At 36.7% G+C, this 21,922-nt stretch overlaps 1 protein-coding gene across 2 annotated transcripts in view; it reads right to left on the bottom strand.

Moving 5' to 3' along the window:
- SPATA17 (spermatogenesis associated 17) overlaps positions 1 to 21,922 on the bottom strand; it is an 86,018-nt gene that overhangs the window by 7,317 nt on the left and 56,779 nt on the right. For both annotated transcript variants that reach the window (XM_071739676.1, XM_071739677.1), the window contains one exon: positions 14,974 to 15,109. In XM_071739676.1, coding sequence (XP_071595777.1) covers positions 14,974 to 15,109 — 136 coding nt within the window. The remainder of the gene's footprint in view (positions 1 to 14,973; positions 15,110 to 21,922) is intronic.

The raw sequence follows: 21,922 nt of genomic DNA, 5'->3' as shown, positions 1-21,922 counted from the left end.
ACCTGGCATCTGAGACCAGCCTGTCCTTTTTGTCATGTTTAATATAAATGAAGATCTGTGGTCCAAATTTGCATTTGTTACATTTACTTAGTAGCCTGCTGCCATTGTGGTTGCCCAAGGGGAAGCAAGGGTGGAATTCTCAGCTGTAACCCCTGAGTTCATTTATTCCATCTATTGATGACCTGCAAGCCAGACACTGGTACTTTCTCCCAAATATGTACTAGCTTTGCAATGCTTTAAAAAGAAATATATTCTCCTTTATAAATAACTGATAATTAAGTTATTTATGTTTATGAAGCTAAGCTACTTCACCTTTATGTGGTCTCTTCTCAGGTAATTTTAGACATATTTAGAGCCAGTATCAATATTAAAAGTATAGTTTGCCACACAGAAAATTATAGTACAGGTTGTACCATACTTTAGTGAATGTTATGAAACAGCATTAGCCAAGTTCTGTTCTGAATGTGTGTATTTGAACCAAAATTGCCACATAATATTCCATTTTTTCAACTAATGTAGCCTTTTTCTTTGCAAGTAAATTAAATTAAGGAGCCACTGTGAATTTGCCCACAAGCTATTTCATACTTGGATACCCTTGAACTTTACTGAATCTGGGCTAAAAACCAAACCCGCAGTTGAAATATTTCAGTAAGTATTCAGAATCCCAAGAAGTGTTTACTTGCTATTGTCATTCATATGTCTACTTCTTGCAGTGTATTTTAACAACATATTTTAAAGAGGATAGTAGATGTTCATCTTAATTTATTTAAGATGTATAGATTACACTGTCAAGTATGAAAACACACAGATGAGTAATACCTCACTCTTACAAAGTTATTAGATCTGACATGGAACTATGCCTAACTACATTCCTGTGTATAGAAAGATACAGAGAGTCTTAAAAGAATCTGATGAAAAAGTAAAGTGCATTTTTATCATGGTGCTTGTAGTTTTAAACCAGCTCCTTGTCCTGTCCATCACACACACACTGGAAAACAATGCACCTGGGGATGCAATGTATCTTGACTTAATGCCATTTATAAGCTGCCCCTTTCATGGTCTAATCTGTTCAACCACAATGTTCTCTTTCCAGTTGAAAACATGCCAGTGCCAAGTGCTGACTGCCAAGACTAACTCAGAACCACTTTTAAGCTGCTGGAATAATGTCTAACCTGCCAAAATCAAGTTGCAACTATATCTAACTTGCCCAAATCATGCCACTAGTAGTTAAGGAGGAAAAATTCTGAATTGAAATCCTAAAGTGGAAATACTTTTTTGATTGCACTGTATCTGGCATGTACAGCAAAACTAGTACTCCAGTTTGATTTCATCTGGTTTGACATTGTTCTGTTTGATGATTTCAAACCTGATTGCTTTCTGTGATCAGATGACATGATATGAAGATCAAAGGAGAAAAGTGACTGCTGAGTTTTAGTAAAGCTTTCAGCATAGTCTCACAGAGAACCCTTTTAACCAAGCTGGTAAATTATAGTCTAGATGTGCAAAGTAGCAGACGTGATTACTGTCTGGAGTATCAGGTTCAAAGGATAGTAATGAATGGCTCGTACTCTTACCAGAATCTGTATTTCCTCAGGTGCTATCTTAGAGCTATGTTGTTTAATATCTTCACTAATGACTTGGAGGTGGCATTTGCTACCATCAAGTTAATGGACAACACCAAACTAATGGGTGCCATGGATACACTTGAGGGGTAGCATTCAGAGTGACACAGATAGGCTGGAGGAACGGCTTGACAGAACCTCACAAAATACCGAGTGGACAAACGCACCTGGTACAGACTAGCACTGGAAACAAATCAAGCTGGATGCTGACAGGCTGGGTAGCACTCTTCAGAAGAGGACTTGGGGGTTCTGGTGGGTAACTAGCTAATGACAAATCAACATGCCCCAGTAGTGATGAAAGCTAAAGAGAAAAATAGCTTTCCCATTTTCTAAATATAAGCTATGTTCAGAAGAGACTGAAATGATTGAACAGGAAGAGACCTTTCTCATTTCACAGGAAGCTTCCTTTGGAGATCAGCTAACACTAGAAAAACTACTCATCTCTCACCCAGTGCTCACAAATGGTCTCACAAATCAATAAAACTGGAACAATAGCTTCTAGGCTAATACCTATTGCTATTTTTTCCATCTGTATTTATTCATATATGATAACATATCTTCTTTGTATTTTTTTCATTTTTAAATGGCACATTTTCTCTTATATAAAATCCATCCAGTTCTTTGATATAGAACAGGAATAGCACCAGCAACTCATCATTCACTCAGGTGACACAGACATGGTTTGGCATTGACATGACAGTGGTTCTGCCAAGTTGCTAATGATTAAGAAACTTCAGGGAGGTAAACAGTTGATATTTATAGGCAAACGTTATCACAGATTCAAAAGTGTTTCAGAAAAATGAAATGGATTACACATATTAGCAAAAAAGAAATTTTTAAAAATTGTTGAACATTTCAAAAACTAAAAATCATGCTGTCTTGGTTCTGATATGAATACATGTTATACATATTAAATGTAACAACCTGTGCAAATATATTCTATGGGAGGATATGAGCAAAACTTTATTTCATTTTTCATCTGGATAACTTCCAAACTAAATTCAACACTCTGTTGTCCGTGTTGAGGAAAGAATTTAGCCTTAGACTTTCTTTAACACCTACGTCTTTATGCAGAACTTCCAGTGTATAGCTGAGTGCTATTATAGCTTGTAAATGAACAGGAACTAGGAATTTTTACAATGTTTTATATGCTAATTTATTCATTGACAGTTTAGTAGCAATATAAGTTTTACTGTTAAGTTCCCCATACTTCTCTGAGGACTTTGCATTTGACCTGAAGTGTTGAAATCCTTTAAATAGCAACACATTTTGGTCTTCCTCCTGCCAGAGGCTTGGGCATCTGTAAAAACTACAAATCATGCCAAACTCTTTGAGAGATATATGGAGAACCACAAGCCACTAGGAAATAAGCTAAGACTGACTCATTCATTTCATTTAGGTCCTTCAGTGGGATGTGAACCATCCAACCCACAAACCATGTCTCATGAGATTGCAGTATACATCCAGCCCACAGAAATAATGATTCATATACATATATGTGTATATGCTTTATTGCTACCTTTAGCTGGATTAAAATCAATATATCACATTTTATATTTCTGCTTCTTTTATTAACTTTCTAGGACTTGATCAGCTGATAGAGGTGATAATGAAATGTTTTTTTATAAACTGGAGTTTGTAAGTCCTGTCCTGAGAATGTAATATTTCAAAAGATAGCCTAAGCTTTGGGGAAAAAACCAATTACAGAAACAGCATTAAAAATGCCAAGCACTGGGCAGAAGCAATTCTGGATCAGTTTAAAAAAGTGATTGATGAAACTCTAATCTGAGCTGAAGGAACAGTTTCACGACAAGCTGTGACCATTCCACACACTTCATTAGCTGCCATAATTAGCCTGGTGTTTCAATTTGTTAGAACTGGTGGGGACAATTTTACTCAGAATGCAAACATCAAAAAACAGGGTGCCTCAGATTTGAGAAGAGGCTGATGAGAAGATTTTCTAGCCTCTGTTAGCTAAAAGATTAATTACAGCTGATGGAAGGCTGTACTCTGATTGTCTCTCTGTCTATGTGCATTACTTTTAGCATTAGAAGAAAGACATGGTTGACACTACACTGCTCAATCAAGCAGTTTTGCATTAGTGTACAAAGTCTGTTAATATGTAGTTTTTATAATTTTTTTTCTTTTCATTTTTCTTTTTTTAATTTTTTCCCCCTAAGTTTGAGACATTCGTACTTAAAAAGTTATACTTTTATATATACATTAAAAGAGCAGGGTATTAAGTTCCTAACAATACATGCTTACCACTTATGCTGTCATTTCCACATACAACTACAGGTGACAGATCCTAACACATTGCAAAGCTACTGGCTGGGAATGTCATTAGATCCTGTTATCATAATCAAAATGTAAAATCCTACTAAAATAGTTTCATGGAAAACAAAACTGGTCAGTAGTGAAACAAATACTGTGTACATGAGAGCTTTTATATTTTATATTTTATCCTCTTTATTTTAAGTGCTACTACCTCTGTAGATACTCATCAAAGCTTGTACGGTTATTTAAATGGAAGCAAAATCTGAATTTGAAGTGCAAAGGTTATTCCTGAATAATTCTGTAACTCTCATTCTAGAATATTAATACATGGTAATACATGTAGTCATAAACAACTCATGTGGATATGCTTTTCAGTATCCCTACATATTTTATGCTGAGATCAACAAAACCTATGAGAGAAGAAATATAGTTTCTCATTTTTGTCACAGTGGACAAAACACCCTTTTAACCTGAGTTTATACAGGGCATGTCGAATCCAGCTCTTCATTGTCCTAAATGAATAAATACCAAACTGTATCACAAAGTGTGTATCATTTTACTATTTAAAATGGGGCAAATGTGTTGAGAGCTAATTCATTATATAAGTTTTAAAGAAGCCACAAGCAGCCTTTATAACTTACAGTCTCTTATTCACTCCAACGTAAGGGCACAAAGTTATCTTTTACTGTGGCTTTTCCTATTCAGGAAATGTAGATTACTCTAAAACACATTTTAGTGCACTAAAGTCCTCCTGCTCTAAAACTAATCTGTTCACACACTCCAGAGAGATCATAAAAACCAGCAACTTGTAGTCTGTCTCTCAGATAGGGAAATATACCTGGCAAAACTTCCTAGAATCCATTCAGGACAGCTCTAGGGATTATTAACACTACAAATTATATGCAACTTTTCATTTATAATGGTCAACATAACTACATACGTTGTTCAGGAATCTTTTTAAGGTACAACACTCGGTAGTCTAAGTTTCTAATTATGAGAAGATTCTAATCTTAGACTTCAATTTGCAAACTCAGCAGTAATGTGCATTTAAACATGATATTTAAAAGTATCTATTTTTATGTTAAAAAAGGTGAACAATTTTTATACATTTGTTCAAAATTTATCTACATCCTGATTATAGTAATTATGGGCCAGATTATTATCTGATGCAAGTTAGTCTATCTCCATGGATATATATTGGTTATGCTAGGCATTGAGGATCATTTCTCATACCTGCACTTTTTAGTAGTTATATTGGCCAAGTAATTATCATAGAATCATAGTTATGGGTTGGAAGGGACCTCAAGATCATCTAGTCCAACTCCCCCTGACAGAGCAGGGTCACCTACAGCAGGTCACACAGGAACATTCCCATTTCCCCCAGCAATTGTTTAAAGGGGGCAAAGTTGGCCTTTCTGAAGTTCAGGGTTGTGATTCTACTTGGAATCCTGTTTCTACCACATAAGATCCTGAACTCCACCATCTTAGAGTCACTGCACCCAAGGTTGGCCTCAACCTTCACTGCTTCCACCAGGCCCTCCTTGTTGGCTAAGACAAGATCCAGCAACGCTGCACTCCTAGTTGGTTCCTCCACCAATTCTATCAAGAAGTTATCATCAATGCACTGGAGGAACCTCCTGGACTGTGAATGGCTGCCTGAATGGGCCTTCCAGCAAATATCTGGGTAGTTAAAATCTCCTATGAGAATGAGGGCCTGTGATCATCAGGCTGCTGCCAGCTGCCTCTAGAAGGCCTCATCAACTTCCTCATTCTGATCAGGTGGCCTGTAATAGAGACCCACCCCTGCATCCCCCACATTAGTCTGCCCCTCAGTTCTAACCCACAAACACTCATCTTGATCCTCATCTACCCCTGGGCAGAATTAAATACATCCAAGATGATCTCTTATGTAAAGAGCAACTCCACCACCTCGCCTTGCTGCCCTGTCTTTCCTAAAAAGGACATAACCTTCCATAACCACATTCCAGTCACACGAGCTGTCCCACCATGCCTCTAAAATTGCCACTAGATCATAGCCCCTCGACCTCACGCAGATCTGTAACTCCTCCTGTTTGTTGCCCATGCTATGTTCATTTGTGTACAGGCATTTCAGGTTCCCCAGGGGAATGGGAGTACTTCTGGTCTACATTCAGACTGCTACTGGTGCAAACCCAGCTACACCCCCTTTATTAGCGAGTCCCACCTCGAGTGGGACAGCAGACAGAAGGTCATCCCTAGGCTCATCCTCAGTGAGCCTGGCTTTATCCCCTTCAAGTCTAGTTTAAAGCACTCTCAATGAGGGCTGCTAACTCCTGAGAGAAGATCCTTTTCCTGTGTTGAGATATGTGTACCCCATTTTTGCCAGCAGGCTCAGTGGTGTATATATTGATCCATGACCAAAGAACCCAAAGCCCTGCTGCTGACACCAATCCCTAAGCCATGAATTAACCTGTCAGCTCTTCCTGATAGTTCCCTCATCTATCATTGTCATTAGTGGGATGCAGGAGAACACAACTTGTGTGCCTGATCCCTTAACCAGTTGTCCCAGGGCCCTGAAATCTCTTGTCATTGCTTTTGTAGTTCTTGATACCAATTCACCGCTATCCTGGAAGACCAAAAGTCAGTATTAATCTGAAGGCCTCACCAGGGTTGGAAGTTTACTAGTGATGTCCCTTATCCTTAGGCAGCAGACTTCACTATCAAGTGGGTCTGGTCTGCATATTGGGCCCTCTGCACCCCTCAAGAGGGAGTCACCCACAATGACCCTTTTTTACTTTCTGGAATGCATCAAGATCATTGGTTTAGGGTGATTTGGCCTTGATGGGAGTTTTGGCCTATGTGGGGTGTTCTCAGCACTCTCTGCTGTTTCCTCCCACAAGGCCCCATACCTGTTCTGCAGCACCACTGAGGGCGGTGAAGTTCTTGAGGTAAGACACCTGCCCTGTTTGTGATGTCGGGCTGGGACCTGTTCCCATTGCCCCTGCTCCTGTAAGTTATTTTGGGATGACTGGGGAGCTTCCTGGGACAGCTGGGGATCCTGAGATGATAAGGACTCCTATGGTTAATATGATTTGCCTCCTGAGTCATCTTAGTGGTGAGCAGGCTCTTAAAGCACTCATCTAACTCCATCTCACTCTCACTGATATTCCTCAGTCTGCTCACTTCCTCTCTGAGCTCCATTACTCCATCCTGCAGCATTGCCACCAGTAGAGCAGATCATCAAGCTGCTCACATCAAACACAGCCATGATCACTGCTGTCCCCAGTTGCTGTGGAAAGGCTGTGGCATTCCCAACAGTCTGTAACGTGGATGCCACATCCTTCTGTGGCGGCACCCTCTGAGTACTCAGATCCATTTTAGCAGCTGCTGAGAGAACAGTCATCTTCCTCTGAGTAGCTACCATTACTCCTTGAGTAAATTGCAGATCCTCAGTGCCCTGCTGCTCTCCCTGCCTGTGCAAACTGCCCCGACACATCCCTGTTTCCCTGCCCCTGTTTGCTGCACTCCTCAAGGACATTTAAATCCCCCCGCAGCTGCCTGGACATGGTCCTGCTGCACCTGACTGAGCAAGCGAGCTTCTGGGTTCCTTCCTGTGGTTCTTGGCAGCTGCGTGGAGTGGCCTGAGCTCAGGAACCCCCCTGTACAGCACAATTTCACCCTGAGCCCCTAGGCTTACTTCAGGTTTTCACTGCAACCACCAAACCAACTCTCAGATGATTGTGAAGAGCTTCCTGTTACTTTCATTTCAACTCTTTTTAACCAGCATAAATAATATTACTTGTTAATACTTACCTTGATAAATGTTTTACTTTTGTAGAGATGTTCCATAAAGAATTTTAATTGACTTCAAAATATATCCTTTTCAATTCAATATTGCAGAAAATTAAATTGAGTTGAAATACATTATGTTTGGCAGACATATAAAAGAAATCTACTTAAATCCAACTATGCTGAACATTCCATCCAAAACCTGTCATCAAATAAGGCCAAGCACTTCCCTGTTTAGTGTGAGAATTTTCACTTCCAAAAAACCAAATTAATATCCAAACAGAGAACACCTAAAACCAACGTAAACAAACCAAATTAGGCTTAACTTCAAACTCTACTGCTTCCAGCTCAACAGGTTATTTTTTTAATTAAAAACTCTGCCACAAGTTACTCTAACATACTCTAAGCATGTACTGAAGGAATTGTTCAGGATGCTCTGTTTCTGATTATCAAGAGGCTTTAAGGTGTTTAAGCAATGTATACAGTGGGAATTATTTACAATGTTAAAACATATATAATTCCCTCAAAAAATACTGTTCAAGTTAGATCTTACTAAAAAGCAAGATTTTTTCTTTTATGCCACTAACATACAAGTTACATTATTAAATGAGGAACGTAGGCAAAACAAGACATTTATCATCCTACAGACAAATGACACAGGACTGCCAGTTAGACAGTATAATAAGTATCATCTAATTTTCTCTTTCAAATCAATTCGTTCTTTAAAGCCTGGGATCATCATCAAGGGACTGCATTTTCCCATTGAGGAATTGCAGAACTGAAAATCAGGTTTTACTAAATATTCTAGTTGCCGACAAACCCTTAAAAATAACCACCAGAATGGATTTGATTAGAAGAGTGGTGACAGTATCTTTTCTTATGTGAATAACTAAATGGTTTGACTCTTGTCAGTCACTACTTTTCCTTTAAAATCAGGCTCTGTAACTCATCAGTACTCTTCATCAAAAAGTTTTTTCAGTCTTTTTTTCAGCTTTCTGGATATTTGCAGATTCTTTTCTGAATTTATTGAAATGGTAGTAAGGGATATATTTTGTATATTTTTAATTTGCTTCATAGGGCTTATCTTCCTTCTGCACCTAAGAAAATAACATGAAAGATTGCTAATTAAATATCAATTGTAACACCTTCCTAAGGTAGCCCAGCATTGGTGACCTTAAGGATTTTCTCAAAGGAAATAATTTTCAGCTTTTCCAATGGAAGCGCTGAAAATGATCTCCATAGCAAAATGTGTTTTGGTAGATATGACGTCACAATCATTCAGTAAGAAACTGGAAAAATCCTTATGTCAGCTGTCAAAAGTTGAAATTGTCATCTGCTTTCCTGGAAGACTGAATGGGTGCATCTTATAATGACAGACAGGTCATTAAAAATAATATGCTACAGGGTACAAAAGACATACTGCCCCCAAAAGTATAGCATGCATTGCTTTAGGATGAAGTTCCTGGGTTTAAAGTATTTCACTTGATGCAGGACTAAGGGTAGGAGGAAAAGTGACAGAAAGCAGCCTTATTTTGGAAGTAAATAGTTGATAACTCAAACTAAGGGTCCATTTGGAGCATCTGAATAGATACATCAAATCAAGCCAGCAGTAATAATCATATAGGAGCCATGTCATTGGCCAAGGATTGCTGGAGTGCAACTCTTATTATCCCTGACATGGCTCATGAGGGAACCAGTAGTGTAACAAGCAAACTCCTACAGATCAGCTAATAATTCCCCTACAACTGAGTCCACTTCTGGCTGCCACATTTTGTCAGCTCTGCATTGCCTAGGAAAACACATTGAAGTTGGGCTGGGGAACTAAGTAGCTCATTCAAAATACATGCTAGTTCTTCTTCTTGCATAGTATCTTCCGTCACAAAGCACACTGGTAAACACAGCCTTAAAAGTTTTAAAATACATAGTAAGGTTGACAGCACCAATACACATTAGCCAATATCACACTGTATTACAAAATATTCTTTCAATCTTTTTTCCCAAATCAAAATGAAAACAAGCAAATTGCTTTTAAAAATTGTCAGAGTCCCAATCTAAGAGAGAAAACGTTTATACAGACATTATACCTATCTCAAATACAAGTGCCGCAAGTTTATTAAAAATGGAGTTAAGGTGAAATTTAAATAAATTTCAATATAGTCAGGGATAGAAAAGCATAAATCAAACAATTCTGTCACATAATGACATTACCCACTTAGGCACATGATTGTTGGATGTTGTTGGTCCTACAAGGGCTGAAACTAATTTTCAAACAAAACAAATCACTTCCCCTCTCCCACTCTATTTTTCCATCACAGTGGTACTATACAAAGACAAATTTGCTGTGGAACCTCAGGATACAGTGCTCTCAGAAGAATATGAGTTGGGCATGGCCATGTACAAGAGTCACAATCAGTTTCTATGACACTGAGATTTTCAGGTCATACTGTGTCCTTGTGGACCTCTTCTCACAGATCTGAAACTTGGGGCTCTACCTGATAATGTGATTCCACTTGGGCCATACTGTGAGCAACAATGAAAGCCACAGAAGCAGCAGGGTAGAGAAAATAGAATGAATTCTTTGGGGACACAGAGAGCTCTCTTTTTCATCACAGAAAGTCCATACATAAACACATTCTGTGAGAGTAATTATGCAGTTGGGACATTCACAGAGAAGTGATTCTTAAAATCTTCTTTACAATACAAAGTAAATCAAAGATCATAGATTTTTTTCTATTTTCTGTTGCCTCAAATAGTAAATTTCTTACAGTTGTTGGACAAACACCCAAATTTGCACCTAGGATAAATTAAAGAAACTCTTTACTTTGCATTATACTTATAACATTATTTGAATAAACTCTGGATTGAAGTATGTATAAACACTTGGGTTTATTTGTTATATATGTCATGATTTAGTTAAATATTTCCACAACTTCATATAACTTCAATTGAAGGCAATTGCTGTCTTACAAAATAGTCTGAGGCTGTTCATTGTACCTTCATCCACACTGGCTCTAATTTGAGCTTGTCATTCTTTCTCTCTGGTTACAAAGATGGAAGCAATACAACAACTATTCCCAGATCTAATGGCTACACAATACAGTGAGAAAATGCCAGTAGTGTTGACTACAGCTCAATTTCTACTGCTCCAAAACCAAAATTGTGTTGGCAGTGAATTACAAGGGCTATTTTTTTCTAGTCTAGGCAAGGCTGTGACAATCAGAAATATTTGAACTTGATATTTGATTAATGCTGGCAGTACTCTATAAGTGATTTCCACTCAACAGCATCAAATTATTTAATTATATCCCACTATTAATGGAATGAAACAATTCAAAATAAACAGCTAGAATGACTGTTTTGCAGGAAGCTCATAATCATCAATTCATACATGTAGAAATCGTCCTAAAATTATATTAAGATGGCCTGTTGAACTTGAAAGGCATATTTTATCCCAATCAATGCATAAAAGTAAAATTATCCGTAACTAAGGCATGTTTCTCTGCTGTATAGTTCAGATGTAATGATCCCCACACACTGCTCTTGCACATCAATTATGATAATCATAATCACGGTCGTTAAGCTGAACGTTCATTATTATCAGGATGCTGGTGACAGCAGATTCAATCATTGGGTGCAATGGGCAGGCAGTCACAGTCCCACCCAAGTTTCTGCAGACAGCGTTGTGCCACATTAAATCCATGATGTGTTCCACATCCCCCTCCATTCCAAAAGCTGGAGACGGTAAAGGTCAACTTTATGTTCTGTGCAATATGCTTAGGTTCTCTAAATTAATTCTTTGCAGTACTAGGTATTTTTATGCTTTGTAGATAATAAAAATCTGTTTAGGGCCAAAATCCCTGTGTAAATAATGAAATAGTGATGTAGTCATACTGTAATTCACCTATAATAAGGAATCAGAGGAAAAATCTATTGGGAAAGAACATCTTAAAATGTCACTTCCTGAATTTTTCAAATAAGAAAACATTAAATGCTGTCATTAAAGTCAGTTTTGTAAAATGCATATACAAACTAATTCCAAAAGCGAATAAAGTCTGTAAGCTATCATTTCTGCCTCAGTAAACACAAACATATGTGAGTGTTTTGACAACTGAGAGATTATAGTTAGTATATTTGATCCCTTGACTGTCCAGCTACACTGGAATGTATCATTATAGATTAAATTACTTGTTAGTAATTTAACTACTTGTTAGGTAGGTTGTTTTTTTTTTTATATTCACTTCTCACATGAACTATATCAAAGGCATTTCCATGTATTTAGATAATATAATAATAAACTTGCAAGCATTTTTATATTAATTTAAAACTGAGTAAAGTAAAGAGATTCAGATTCACTAGAGGTATAATACTTCCATTTCTTTCTTTTTATTTTAAATGAAGACAGAATACAGCAGGTTTTCCCCTAGCTCAGAAACTTCTTTGAAATGTTAACAGAATGAGATAAAAACTTTTGGATTGTAACTAGATGAAAAGAAGAACTATTAACTTTTCCTTACATAGCTATGATAATTATGTTTAGAGGAAGTCTGTGCTAATACCCTTTCATTTTCCTGAAGAAATATAAGGCAGTATTTTTCATTATTGTTCATTTTGCTTTTAGAGTAATTATAAAATTTACATACTAATCTTTTTGTGACTGGAATTAAAATGCATACTTATAAACAGGAAAACCTTAGGGAAACAAAACTAGGACATTCTAATGAAAATACAGGGAAACTTTTTTTTATGTAATTTTTAAAAAGCCAGCTAGTACAAACTAATATCAAACATCTCAGCAGCTTAGAGGGGTCACTGACCACTGAACTTCCTCCTTGGAGAAATATCCACAGTAGTTTGTCCTACCAGCAATGAATGATAAGCAAAACTTCTTTAGTATAATGCTATCAGAAGCTGAATATACACCATGACAGAGTTACCAGCTATTCAGGTTTAACAGAAATTGCATCCACAGAAATATCACTCAAAGGAGGGTTGTGTTTAACAACGTGTTAAGCAAAAATCTGATTGTTTCTTGTAATATTTTGACATATGTCCTTTATCCTAGTTACTCATTAGAAATGGATCATTCTGTTCCCAGCACTGATATATATATAAAGTTTTAATACAGTTTGGAAATATCAAAGTGACAGCGAATTCTTTCAAATTTAACAGTTATGAACATAGGCCTTACACCTGCCTATAGGGCTTTTTCCATTAAAATATAGTAAGGAGGTGGAGTTGTGGGGTTTTTTCCCCCCTGATAATAGTGACCCATTAAAGCAGAAGGTAGGTCACAAATAGCTCTTTCCTCTCTTATCTCTCTGTTTGGGTAAGCAGCTCCTAATTGAAGCTTCCTATTGATTTAGAATTGGAGTTGGAAGGCTGTATGTCATATTGGGTTAATGTATACAGTTATTCACCTCCAGAGATTTAGGCTGAAATCTATCCAAGATCACAAGTCAGTTTAATTGTTTCAGCCAAGCCACTAATATTACACAGTATTACATATATGTGATACAATATGTAATATAAATATCTTTACATTGTTTGATATCATAATCTAAGCTTGATCAAGATCTGCTAAGGACTGGAAAAGGAAGCCTTTACAGGGCAAGATGAGTACCACCAATAAGACTTTTAAGTCATTTACGCTGTGGGAATTCAGCCAGTCATATCCTCCACTCGTTGCTTTTGATAGAACAATTCAGATATTGTATTTAAATGTTGATATTTGTGTCTTTATTGGCCATGACATTTAACTAATATATGTTAAAATATCAAAAATTTACTCTGACCTTAAAGTTTTGAGAAAGAATTCCTTAAAAAAAATATTACTTCTCAAACTAAGATTCCTTGGAACTTAATATATATTTACAAAGGTTAATTTAGTTTCAGGCAGAGAGGTAATCAGATCTTAAAAAATGCTGGAGTTGTTTAGGTTAGAAGAGACCTTTTGAGATTATCTAGTCCAACCTCCACTATGCAGCAGAGAACAACCTGTGACTTCTGGACTGTAAACCCCACTCCCCGTCCCCCCGTGATGCTCTGGGGAAAGTAGAGATATTGAGAACAAAGTACGGGCAAAAGGGAAGGATGGGGGGAAAGTATTTATGCTCTGCTTTTTTGTTTTTTCTTTGGCCTGTTTCGATTTGAGTAACGACATTAATATTTCCCCCGAGTCTGTTTTGCCTGTGAACATAATTGGTGAGTGAAAAACTCAGAGCCCTTTCTTTGACCCACAGGGTTCTAGATGGATTTCTTCCTCTCCATCCCGTAATGGGGGACAGGAGCAAGCAGCCATGGGGTCCTTTGTTATAGGCCAAGCTCAAACCATGGATGTGGATTCTGAAGAGCACGTGGCAAGCTGATGGTAGAGGAGCACAGAGGAACAAGGAGTGGGTGAAAGAGAGTGGGGCTTTTGGTCTGCCTGACCTTTATTGAGTATGGGTTGGAAATGGGAGGGACCGTGTCCAATCCCGCTCAAGACTCCAAAAGCCCTCCTTTAGTTCCTCGTACTCAAACTATGACATGTCTATTGCCCCTTGTCCTGTTACTAACCACTACTGAGTCTGAGAAAAGTCTTCCCCCCTTTTCTTAATTCCCTTTTATCAGGAGTTTACACATGGATAAGATCTACCCTAAACCTTCTCTTCTCTGGACAGATGCTCCCTCATCTTCTTCTCATAAAAAGGATGCTCCAGTCCCTTAACTATATTTTTTGGCTCTGTGCTGCATTCTCCACTAAATCAATTATCTTTCTTGTACTGGGAAATTTAAATGTGATTATGATACCTAATACAAATACAAGTAATGCAAGCATTACAGAAACTCATGTTAAACATGTTCTGAAGAAAATTATCTCTTGTAGCACTAACCTGAAATATGAGAGTCTCATTATACTTGATGAATTATCAGGAGTATATCTAAAACCAACTTTTCTCTAATTTTTAGAGTTTTTCCAAAGAAAGTAAGCAGTAAAATATTTTATTCTTTTAAATCAGGTTTTGCCATGTTTTTCTTAAAGTTTAACTTAACATGAAATAGAAAATATGCAACTGTTCTTAAATCAGAAAAGGCAATGAAGAAATAATGTAATTATATCTTGTAGGTGAAAGAAATGTTGAATTTCTTCAAATTGAACTTACCAGAAATTGAACTTCTCAGCACATCAGGTCTATGTGATTTTATAATATGCTGCTAAGATTCTTGTTGGACTCCATCATCTCTGAGTCAGGCTCAAATTCACTTAGTTCTAATCTAATGACAATATAAAAATTTTATACATTGTTTAATTTTTTAAGTGACTTACCTTGCTTACTACCCACTTCTTCAGCTGTACTTCTCGGAAATGTTTAGTTCCATAAGCTTCTTGACCATATTTACTTGACCTAATAATTGATGGGTCATACTTCTTATTTTTATTGTAAGAAGAAAATGGAAGAAATCTGAAATTGAATAATATTTAAAAATCAGTTATGCTCTACTCTAGATACAACAAGTTTATGTAAATCATAGGCTACAGGAGGTAACATGGGCACCTATGCCTGCTTTTTTCCGTTACCTTCTTAATCTTCCCCCTCACAATTATGAGAGGGTTACTGCAATTCCTCTTATAGCTGCTTTTATATTAAATTTGGATCAAAGAGAGAGTTTCAGCAAGATAACATGAAGACTTTCTGCATGAGGATATAACTTGCATTACTATTACTTTTGTTGTATATGCACTGTCAACCAGCATGGTAAGAAGAGACACTGAGCCAGGTTCAGTTTCCTGGGATCTGCATGTTGACACCTCCAGTCTTAGCAGACAACAAATGCAGTCTGTGCCAGATGTCTGTGGCAGGCAAGCACCATGAACAAGTACAAAGCTCATTTCTTGAGAATTTCCATCCACTTTACAATTTCGTAGGCTCCCAACACAAAACTCCAACCTAATAATTCCATCGGGGTAGAAACATTTTAAGCCCATCAGCAGTTTAAGCATAAGTCAAGGCATGTTTGAACCAGAAAGAATACTCCTTGTAGGTTAAACTAGATATACGTCCTTCTATATCTGTTAACCAAACCTAAGTAAACCTTAGTCTCATTTAGCAGAATAGAAATTTCTATGAATAATACTGATGACTTTCATATATTGGTAGCACACAAAGCAAAGAAATTTCTTCTAAATTCACAAATTGTGTACTTTACTCTCAAGTTAACTGTTTCCTAATTAGCAACCTTTTGAAGCCTGTTTCTTTCACCTTTGGTTATACTGATGGTCTACTCCTTGCTTCCATAGTGCCAGTGAACAGTGAACTCCAGCTAAGTGCTTTGGGCACAGAAGAGGATGTTTTCAGATGGATGTCCCTGGCTCTAATGACATCTACTGGTTTTCTGGGTAGGTTTCACAGCAAAGTGTAAGGAGGAAGATGAAAGACATACCTAAAGAATCTGCAAGAGACCTTGCAAAGATGTCTTATCTCCATCTATTCCAGTTTGTAAGAGTTAAAAGCAAACAGGTACATTTTAATATAAAGTAAAATCTTGTAAAATTAAGGTTAGCATTGCTGGTAGCCTGAAAACGCAACATGCATTTTTTATTCTACAAGTGCAGGAAAAAATATTTTACAGCTTAGTTACAAACAGACACTTCAGAAGTTTAAAACATCACTTTAACTGCAATGACAACAGGTATAGTAAATTAAAAACTTTTCCTAGTTCAAGGCTTTTCAGAGTTCCTGTTGGAGTTAATCAAACAAGCTTTTGATAACAATGAAGATTAAAATACCTCTGTCTCTCATCTGATACAGATACAAATCTGATCAAGATCTGATACAGATCTGATACAAATTATTGCTTTGGACTAACTGATCCATCAGCAACTGTTTGCTTGTTTTGTTTTTGTTTGTTTTTTTTTTTAAATTGTATTTCTTTATTTTTATGAAGTAGAAAGAAACTATTTCAGAATCTCGCCAGCCATATAAATTTACTCTATTAAGTACCACAAACAAATGTATTGTAAAGATGTAAAGTTAGTGAAAGAAAAACACTGAGTTAGCAGACTCAAATTATACAAAACTATAGTAGCATGTGTATACTCATGGGAAAGGACAGTCTCACATAAGATAGATTATGGTACTTGTAATGCTAATTTGCACATGGGATGGACATCACACACACAAAAATTAATGTGGCCCCAGTGTCCCAGAGAATACATTGAAGGTGCTGTGAGCCGGCTGCTCCACTTGCAGTTTTTATCACTTCTGAATTGCATTTTAATAGTACATTTTTCTTTTGTTCAGACATGAAAGAAAATTGGCTTTCTCAGGGGACTGGATAGCTGAGAAGACAAGGCTAGCAGTTTAGGGATTTGCCCATATATGCAGAGAATTTAGTTGAACCATAACATTCATAATCTGAGTACTACATCTGTAAAATTTATACACAAAATGGCAAAAAAAAAATAATCTTGAGAAAAGCAGAAGATAAAGTAAATTATAATAATTTTTCCTATAAAATTTCCTTCATGGAGGTTTTGATTTTACTGTGGATCAGTTAATCTTTGTCTTTTTAGCAAATGAATAATTAAATAATAATTCCAAACAAACAAAAAAAATCCCATATGTTGTAACACTTCAAGAGAAATAATAGTATGTTCTACCTGTAGTTTACCCCAAACGGGATCTTCTACACATGCCCTCTAACATTATTTGGAGTGTGTGTCATACAGTCTGGAATGTATGTCTATTGCTGTGTAAAAAAATTAAGCAACCGTAGGTGAGCAGATCCTTATAGCAATAACAATCTAACTACAAGAAAGGATCGTATGTTTGCAAATTCAATGTCTGTTTACAGCAAGTAAGAATCTTCATTGCTCTATGTGAATAAGTAATCAAGAGGGATATTAAAACAATTTTTTGTGTTAAGTAAGGTAACCAAATTAAATGGGAGTCATACAAAAGTCATTATACCCCCACAACCAATAATAACAGTAAAAAGCAATAGCACTGCACAAATAGCACTGCAAAACACCTCAATAATGATATTGTGTTCTGTAGCTTCCTATAAACACCTGACACAGCTTTTCCCTAAACTAATGACAGTATGTGCTCTGAATGTGACAGAAGAGAGTGATGGAAGAAGATAATTAAATCCAGACAATAGCATGATGCCATTACCAACAGCACAAGTCTAGACTTCTATAGTTTTTTTCCACAAAAAGCTCACTCGCTCACTGGATTCTTATGTTCAAGACAGGGGGAAAGACTTGGAACCAAAACTGTGAAGCCATATCCAGTTCTGCAAATAGCAGTATTGCACACAGAGAACCTGAGAGAGGACCAGGACCAAAGCTGTTAGTGTCACTGTTAATGAAGGTCAGTTGTGCCATTGCCAGGACCACACTGTGCTGAAACTTATTAGAGCAAAAAGACCCTCGACTTAGTATCCAGTCCAAGACCTGACAGTTGCTAGTGGCATGTATTTAAATTTCAAAATATACCTTAGATATTCGTTGTAAAGAAAAACAGAAATTGCTTTCTCTCTTTCTTCACTCATACTGCCCTGCATATCCACCCTATTAATTTCATCTTTCTAATCCTTCTTTTCCCCACATTTTTACCCTCTCAGAATCTTTCTGCCTGCATTTCCTCACCTGCCATTTCTTCCCTCTGTTCTGATTATTTTGTTGTAATATCTCTTACTATTGTGACAGTAGATAAAAAAGGCCTTCTAGACACTGAAGTCTTTCCAATTAAATGGACCAAGATGACAGAAGCAGCAGTAGGTACTGGGCTCTGGTGTCTAAGGCAATGCAAGAGGAGAGATCAGCAGCACAAACTGCCACACATACTGCACTATCAGAATACAATAAGAAATACTAAATACAGAGAAATAGAAGGAAAATTGTTTGCAATGTTTCTCAAGCTTTCATATTTGTAATACTTGTTTGTACTGTACATTTTTGTAATTTATTAGTTAAAATACTACCAAAATCTTAGCTCTAGATATATAATACCATCATTATATTTTAAAGCAAAGTGGTTCTATGCAGTAACAATTCAATTATTTGTTGTCTTGATCCAGTTCAAATAGAACAATTTTGTCCCACTTTAAAGAAAAACAAACTATTAGCTCCAAACAAACTATGTTTCTCTACTGGCAAACTTTGAATCTTGTGTATTTTTTTCCTTTGAAATACAACATGAAATGAAATTATTTTTAAGCTTCCACATTTGGATTTTACCTGAAGGAATTTCTTCATCAAATTCAATGATATCTACCTTTCATTTGGGGAAAAAAGGAAGCAGCACAATGGTTTTTCATAGAAAACCAACTGCAGCAGTGTAGCTAAAATTTAGTCCATAATGAGTGCACATTACAATCAAAGTGTTATTTACAAAAGGAAAGACAATATTTTACTTTGCATATCTACTCAGATTACCTCTTGTGCAGTATTTTTGCCAAGCAAAATGTATTTTGGGTGCATTTTTACAAGCACTGTCTACAGCAACATTGTAATTATATGCTTTTTCAATAAACTATCAATGGCTTTCATCCTAATATTAATAAATCTAAGAATTCTCTGTCTGTTTTTGCTTAACTCCTGTCTGCAATGATGTGAAGTGTCAAAGAAAGCATAGTCTAGTTCTTGTAGGAAGTAAAAGAGATCTCTTCTGCAGAAAATTCTGGAACTTCTTAATTATACACAGACTTATTATCTGCATCCCCAGTGTTATAAAGTACCAGAACTTCATTAGAAAAATTAAGACGGAAAAATGAAGGCACCACTTTGTAAATTTCCAGTGGAAATTAGCTGGAAGAAGCAGAGGAATACTGGATCAAAAGAGGGTAATCATGCTTAACTGTGCCCTAGAGCACTCGCATGTATAATACGATTTGCACAGTAACTACCTCTCCTATTACTGCTTGTTTGGAGTATTCTGTGTTAATGGGGTTAGCTAATTTAGTATTTTAACTTAAAAAGACTCTGCTGATTAATAAATGTTGCACACTGTGCTAGTAATTAAAATAAATGGAAGAGTTACAAATAGAAGTTGAATTGTCAAGAAAACATTATCTGAAAATATATGATAATCCCTGTTTATCATAATACAATAACACTATGGAAAATATGCAAATTGCTGAAGTTGCAAAGCATATGAAAAACTAAGTATAATTTGAAAAAAGTTTTCAGATACCTTATATTTGTATGACATAAGACTTAGTAGCCACTTCTCCTGCAGCTAAATCAGAAATTACAAATGTAGAAATTTTTTAAAAAAACATTCAGTCTTACCAAAGTGACTTGCTTTTAAAATTTATCATGATTAGTACTAGCAGCTCATAACATGCTCTCCAACTATAGAGCTTACGTAGATCATTAAATTCTCTGCAAGTTTACATTTCATGCACAGCACTGGGTAGCACAGAGCACCTAAGCAGCTTCTGAAAGGAAGCATCTCTGAAAGGAAAGAATAAACCTACGAGGAACTTGGTGCTGCAGTGTCCACACAGCATGCGAGGGGCAAGGTGTGCAAACATTGCACTCTGCTGCACATAAGTATTCAGGACCCACTTGTCCAACTCCAGTACAACAAGGGCTTAGCTGGAAACTGAGACAACTTGTCAGATGTCACACCAGAAGACTACAATAAACTGGGAAACCTCAGTCTTATGCTGCCTCTAGTTTATCACTTTTCTATCACCACATTGCAGCTCATGCTGATTTATGTTTGTTTAGATGTTTAATAATATACTTGGATGCATGAGGCAGATTTCAGCAAAGTTAATGAAAATCATTTGCATTTTGTTCGCTGGAAAATTGGGCCAGCATGCAGCTGCCTGCAACTGAATAAAGAACTTTTCATGCTTAGCTATCTAAATCTACTGGATCCAGCAGTTGGTGTCTTAAACTAGACAACAATTTATTAGGTGGCCATCCCGAAGGAGTCCAATTGTCATTCCTATTCAAGCAGAGGGGGAAATCACTTCATTTGTATGAGAAATAGCACAATCAGGCAGTAACAGCTTCAATTACGTGAGAAAGAAGAATCTTTCTGATTACGCTAGATTACCCAGTTGCTCTTTCATTACAAAATAGGAAATTCCAGCAGTTACTTTAAGTAAGCGAAACACTCTCTTGCTTTCACTCAGACTATTTTCACCCTCCTCAAACTCTCCCACAGTTGTTTCAAGTATTTCTGCATTTTATCAGAAACAAAAGTTTTCTTGGAGCTTGAAACACCCAGAGAAAACATATTACCACTTGAAAGGCTGAAATTCTGAACACTGTTGGAAATTGCACGTATGCACCAGCAATTTTTCTATGTTAAGAGGTATCACACATATTTCTCCCTGGAAATATACAGATTAAAGATTCAGTTTGTCATTTTTTGCAAACACAAGCTTTCTCAACAAATGTTATACACTTCTGCTGTTCATTCTCTCCTTATTTTCTAAAACAGAAGAATAATCAGTATAGGAAGCACTACCAGAAGAAACACAGTCCCAAAGTACGCAATTACATAGAAGGAGAGAGAAATTTGTCAATTCATAATAGACACTGCTGAGAAAAAACTACTGTACAATTTGAGTAACCCTTTGCTTACTCTTCCCTGGAGATCAGCATCCCACACAGCAGCTGCAGCATTACAAGTAAGTGTTAGTCCTGATGACGACCTGCAACTCTGTCATCACCTTTTCAAGGTTACAGATGTGACCCTTGCATGGTTGGTTGAATATGAAGCACAAATGGAATTATCATAGCCTGAAAATGTATACTACACTATGCATTTAACTTGCAGGAAGCTGAGAATCTGTGTTAGAACACTGCTCCTCTATTATAAGGATGATGCTAAAAGCTTCCTTACCCTTAAGATAAAGACCCTTGATCAGTTAATACCTGTCGAAGTTAAAGACTACAAATTTTAAACTGTTCAAGACCAAAGATTCTCAGTTCACTTACTGAAGAGAATCAGCAAAATATTTCTGACCTTCTGAAACTGTTGACAGTGATGTCTGGGGTGAAACTCATCAAATAAAGACGGGGCAATGCAGCTGTGCCTATATATGAAGGACATCATCCATCCTCACTTAGGATGCATCAGTCACAACTTACTCAGAGAAAAGAACACTTTAAATGAGAGGTAGAACATTAATTATTATCTAGTGGGTTGTGTACTGGTTTTTGCTTTGTTTTAAAATTTCACTGGCAGAAGCCAGAAATAATTTGTTTATTAAAAAATCCCTAGTTTAAGCTGAGAGGTGAAAGTTAA

Source organism: Heliangelus exortis, chromosome 3 (genome assembly GCF_036169615.1).
Source record: "Heliangelus exortis chromosome 3, bHelExo1.hap1, whole genome shotgun sequence".
Classification (NCBI taxonomy): domain Eukaryota; kingdom Metazoa; phylum Chordata; class Aves; order Apodiformes; family Trochilidae; genus Heliangelus; species Heliangelus exortis.
This window is presented reverse-complemented; position numbering and strand designations above follow the sequence as displayed.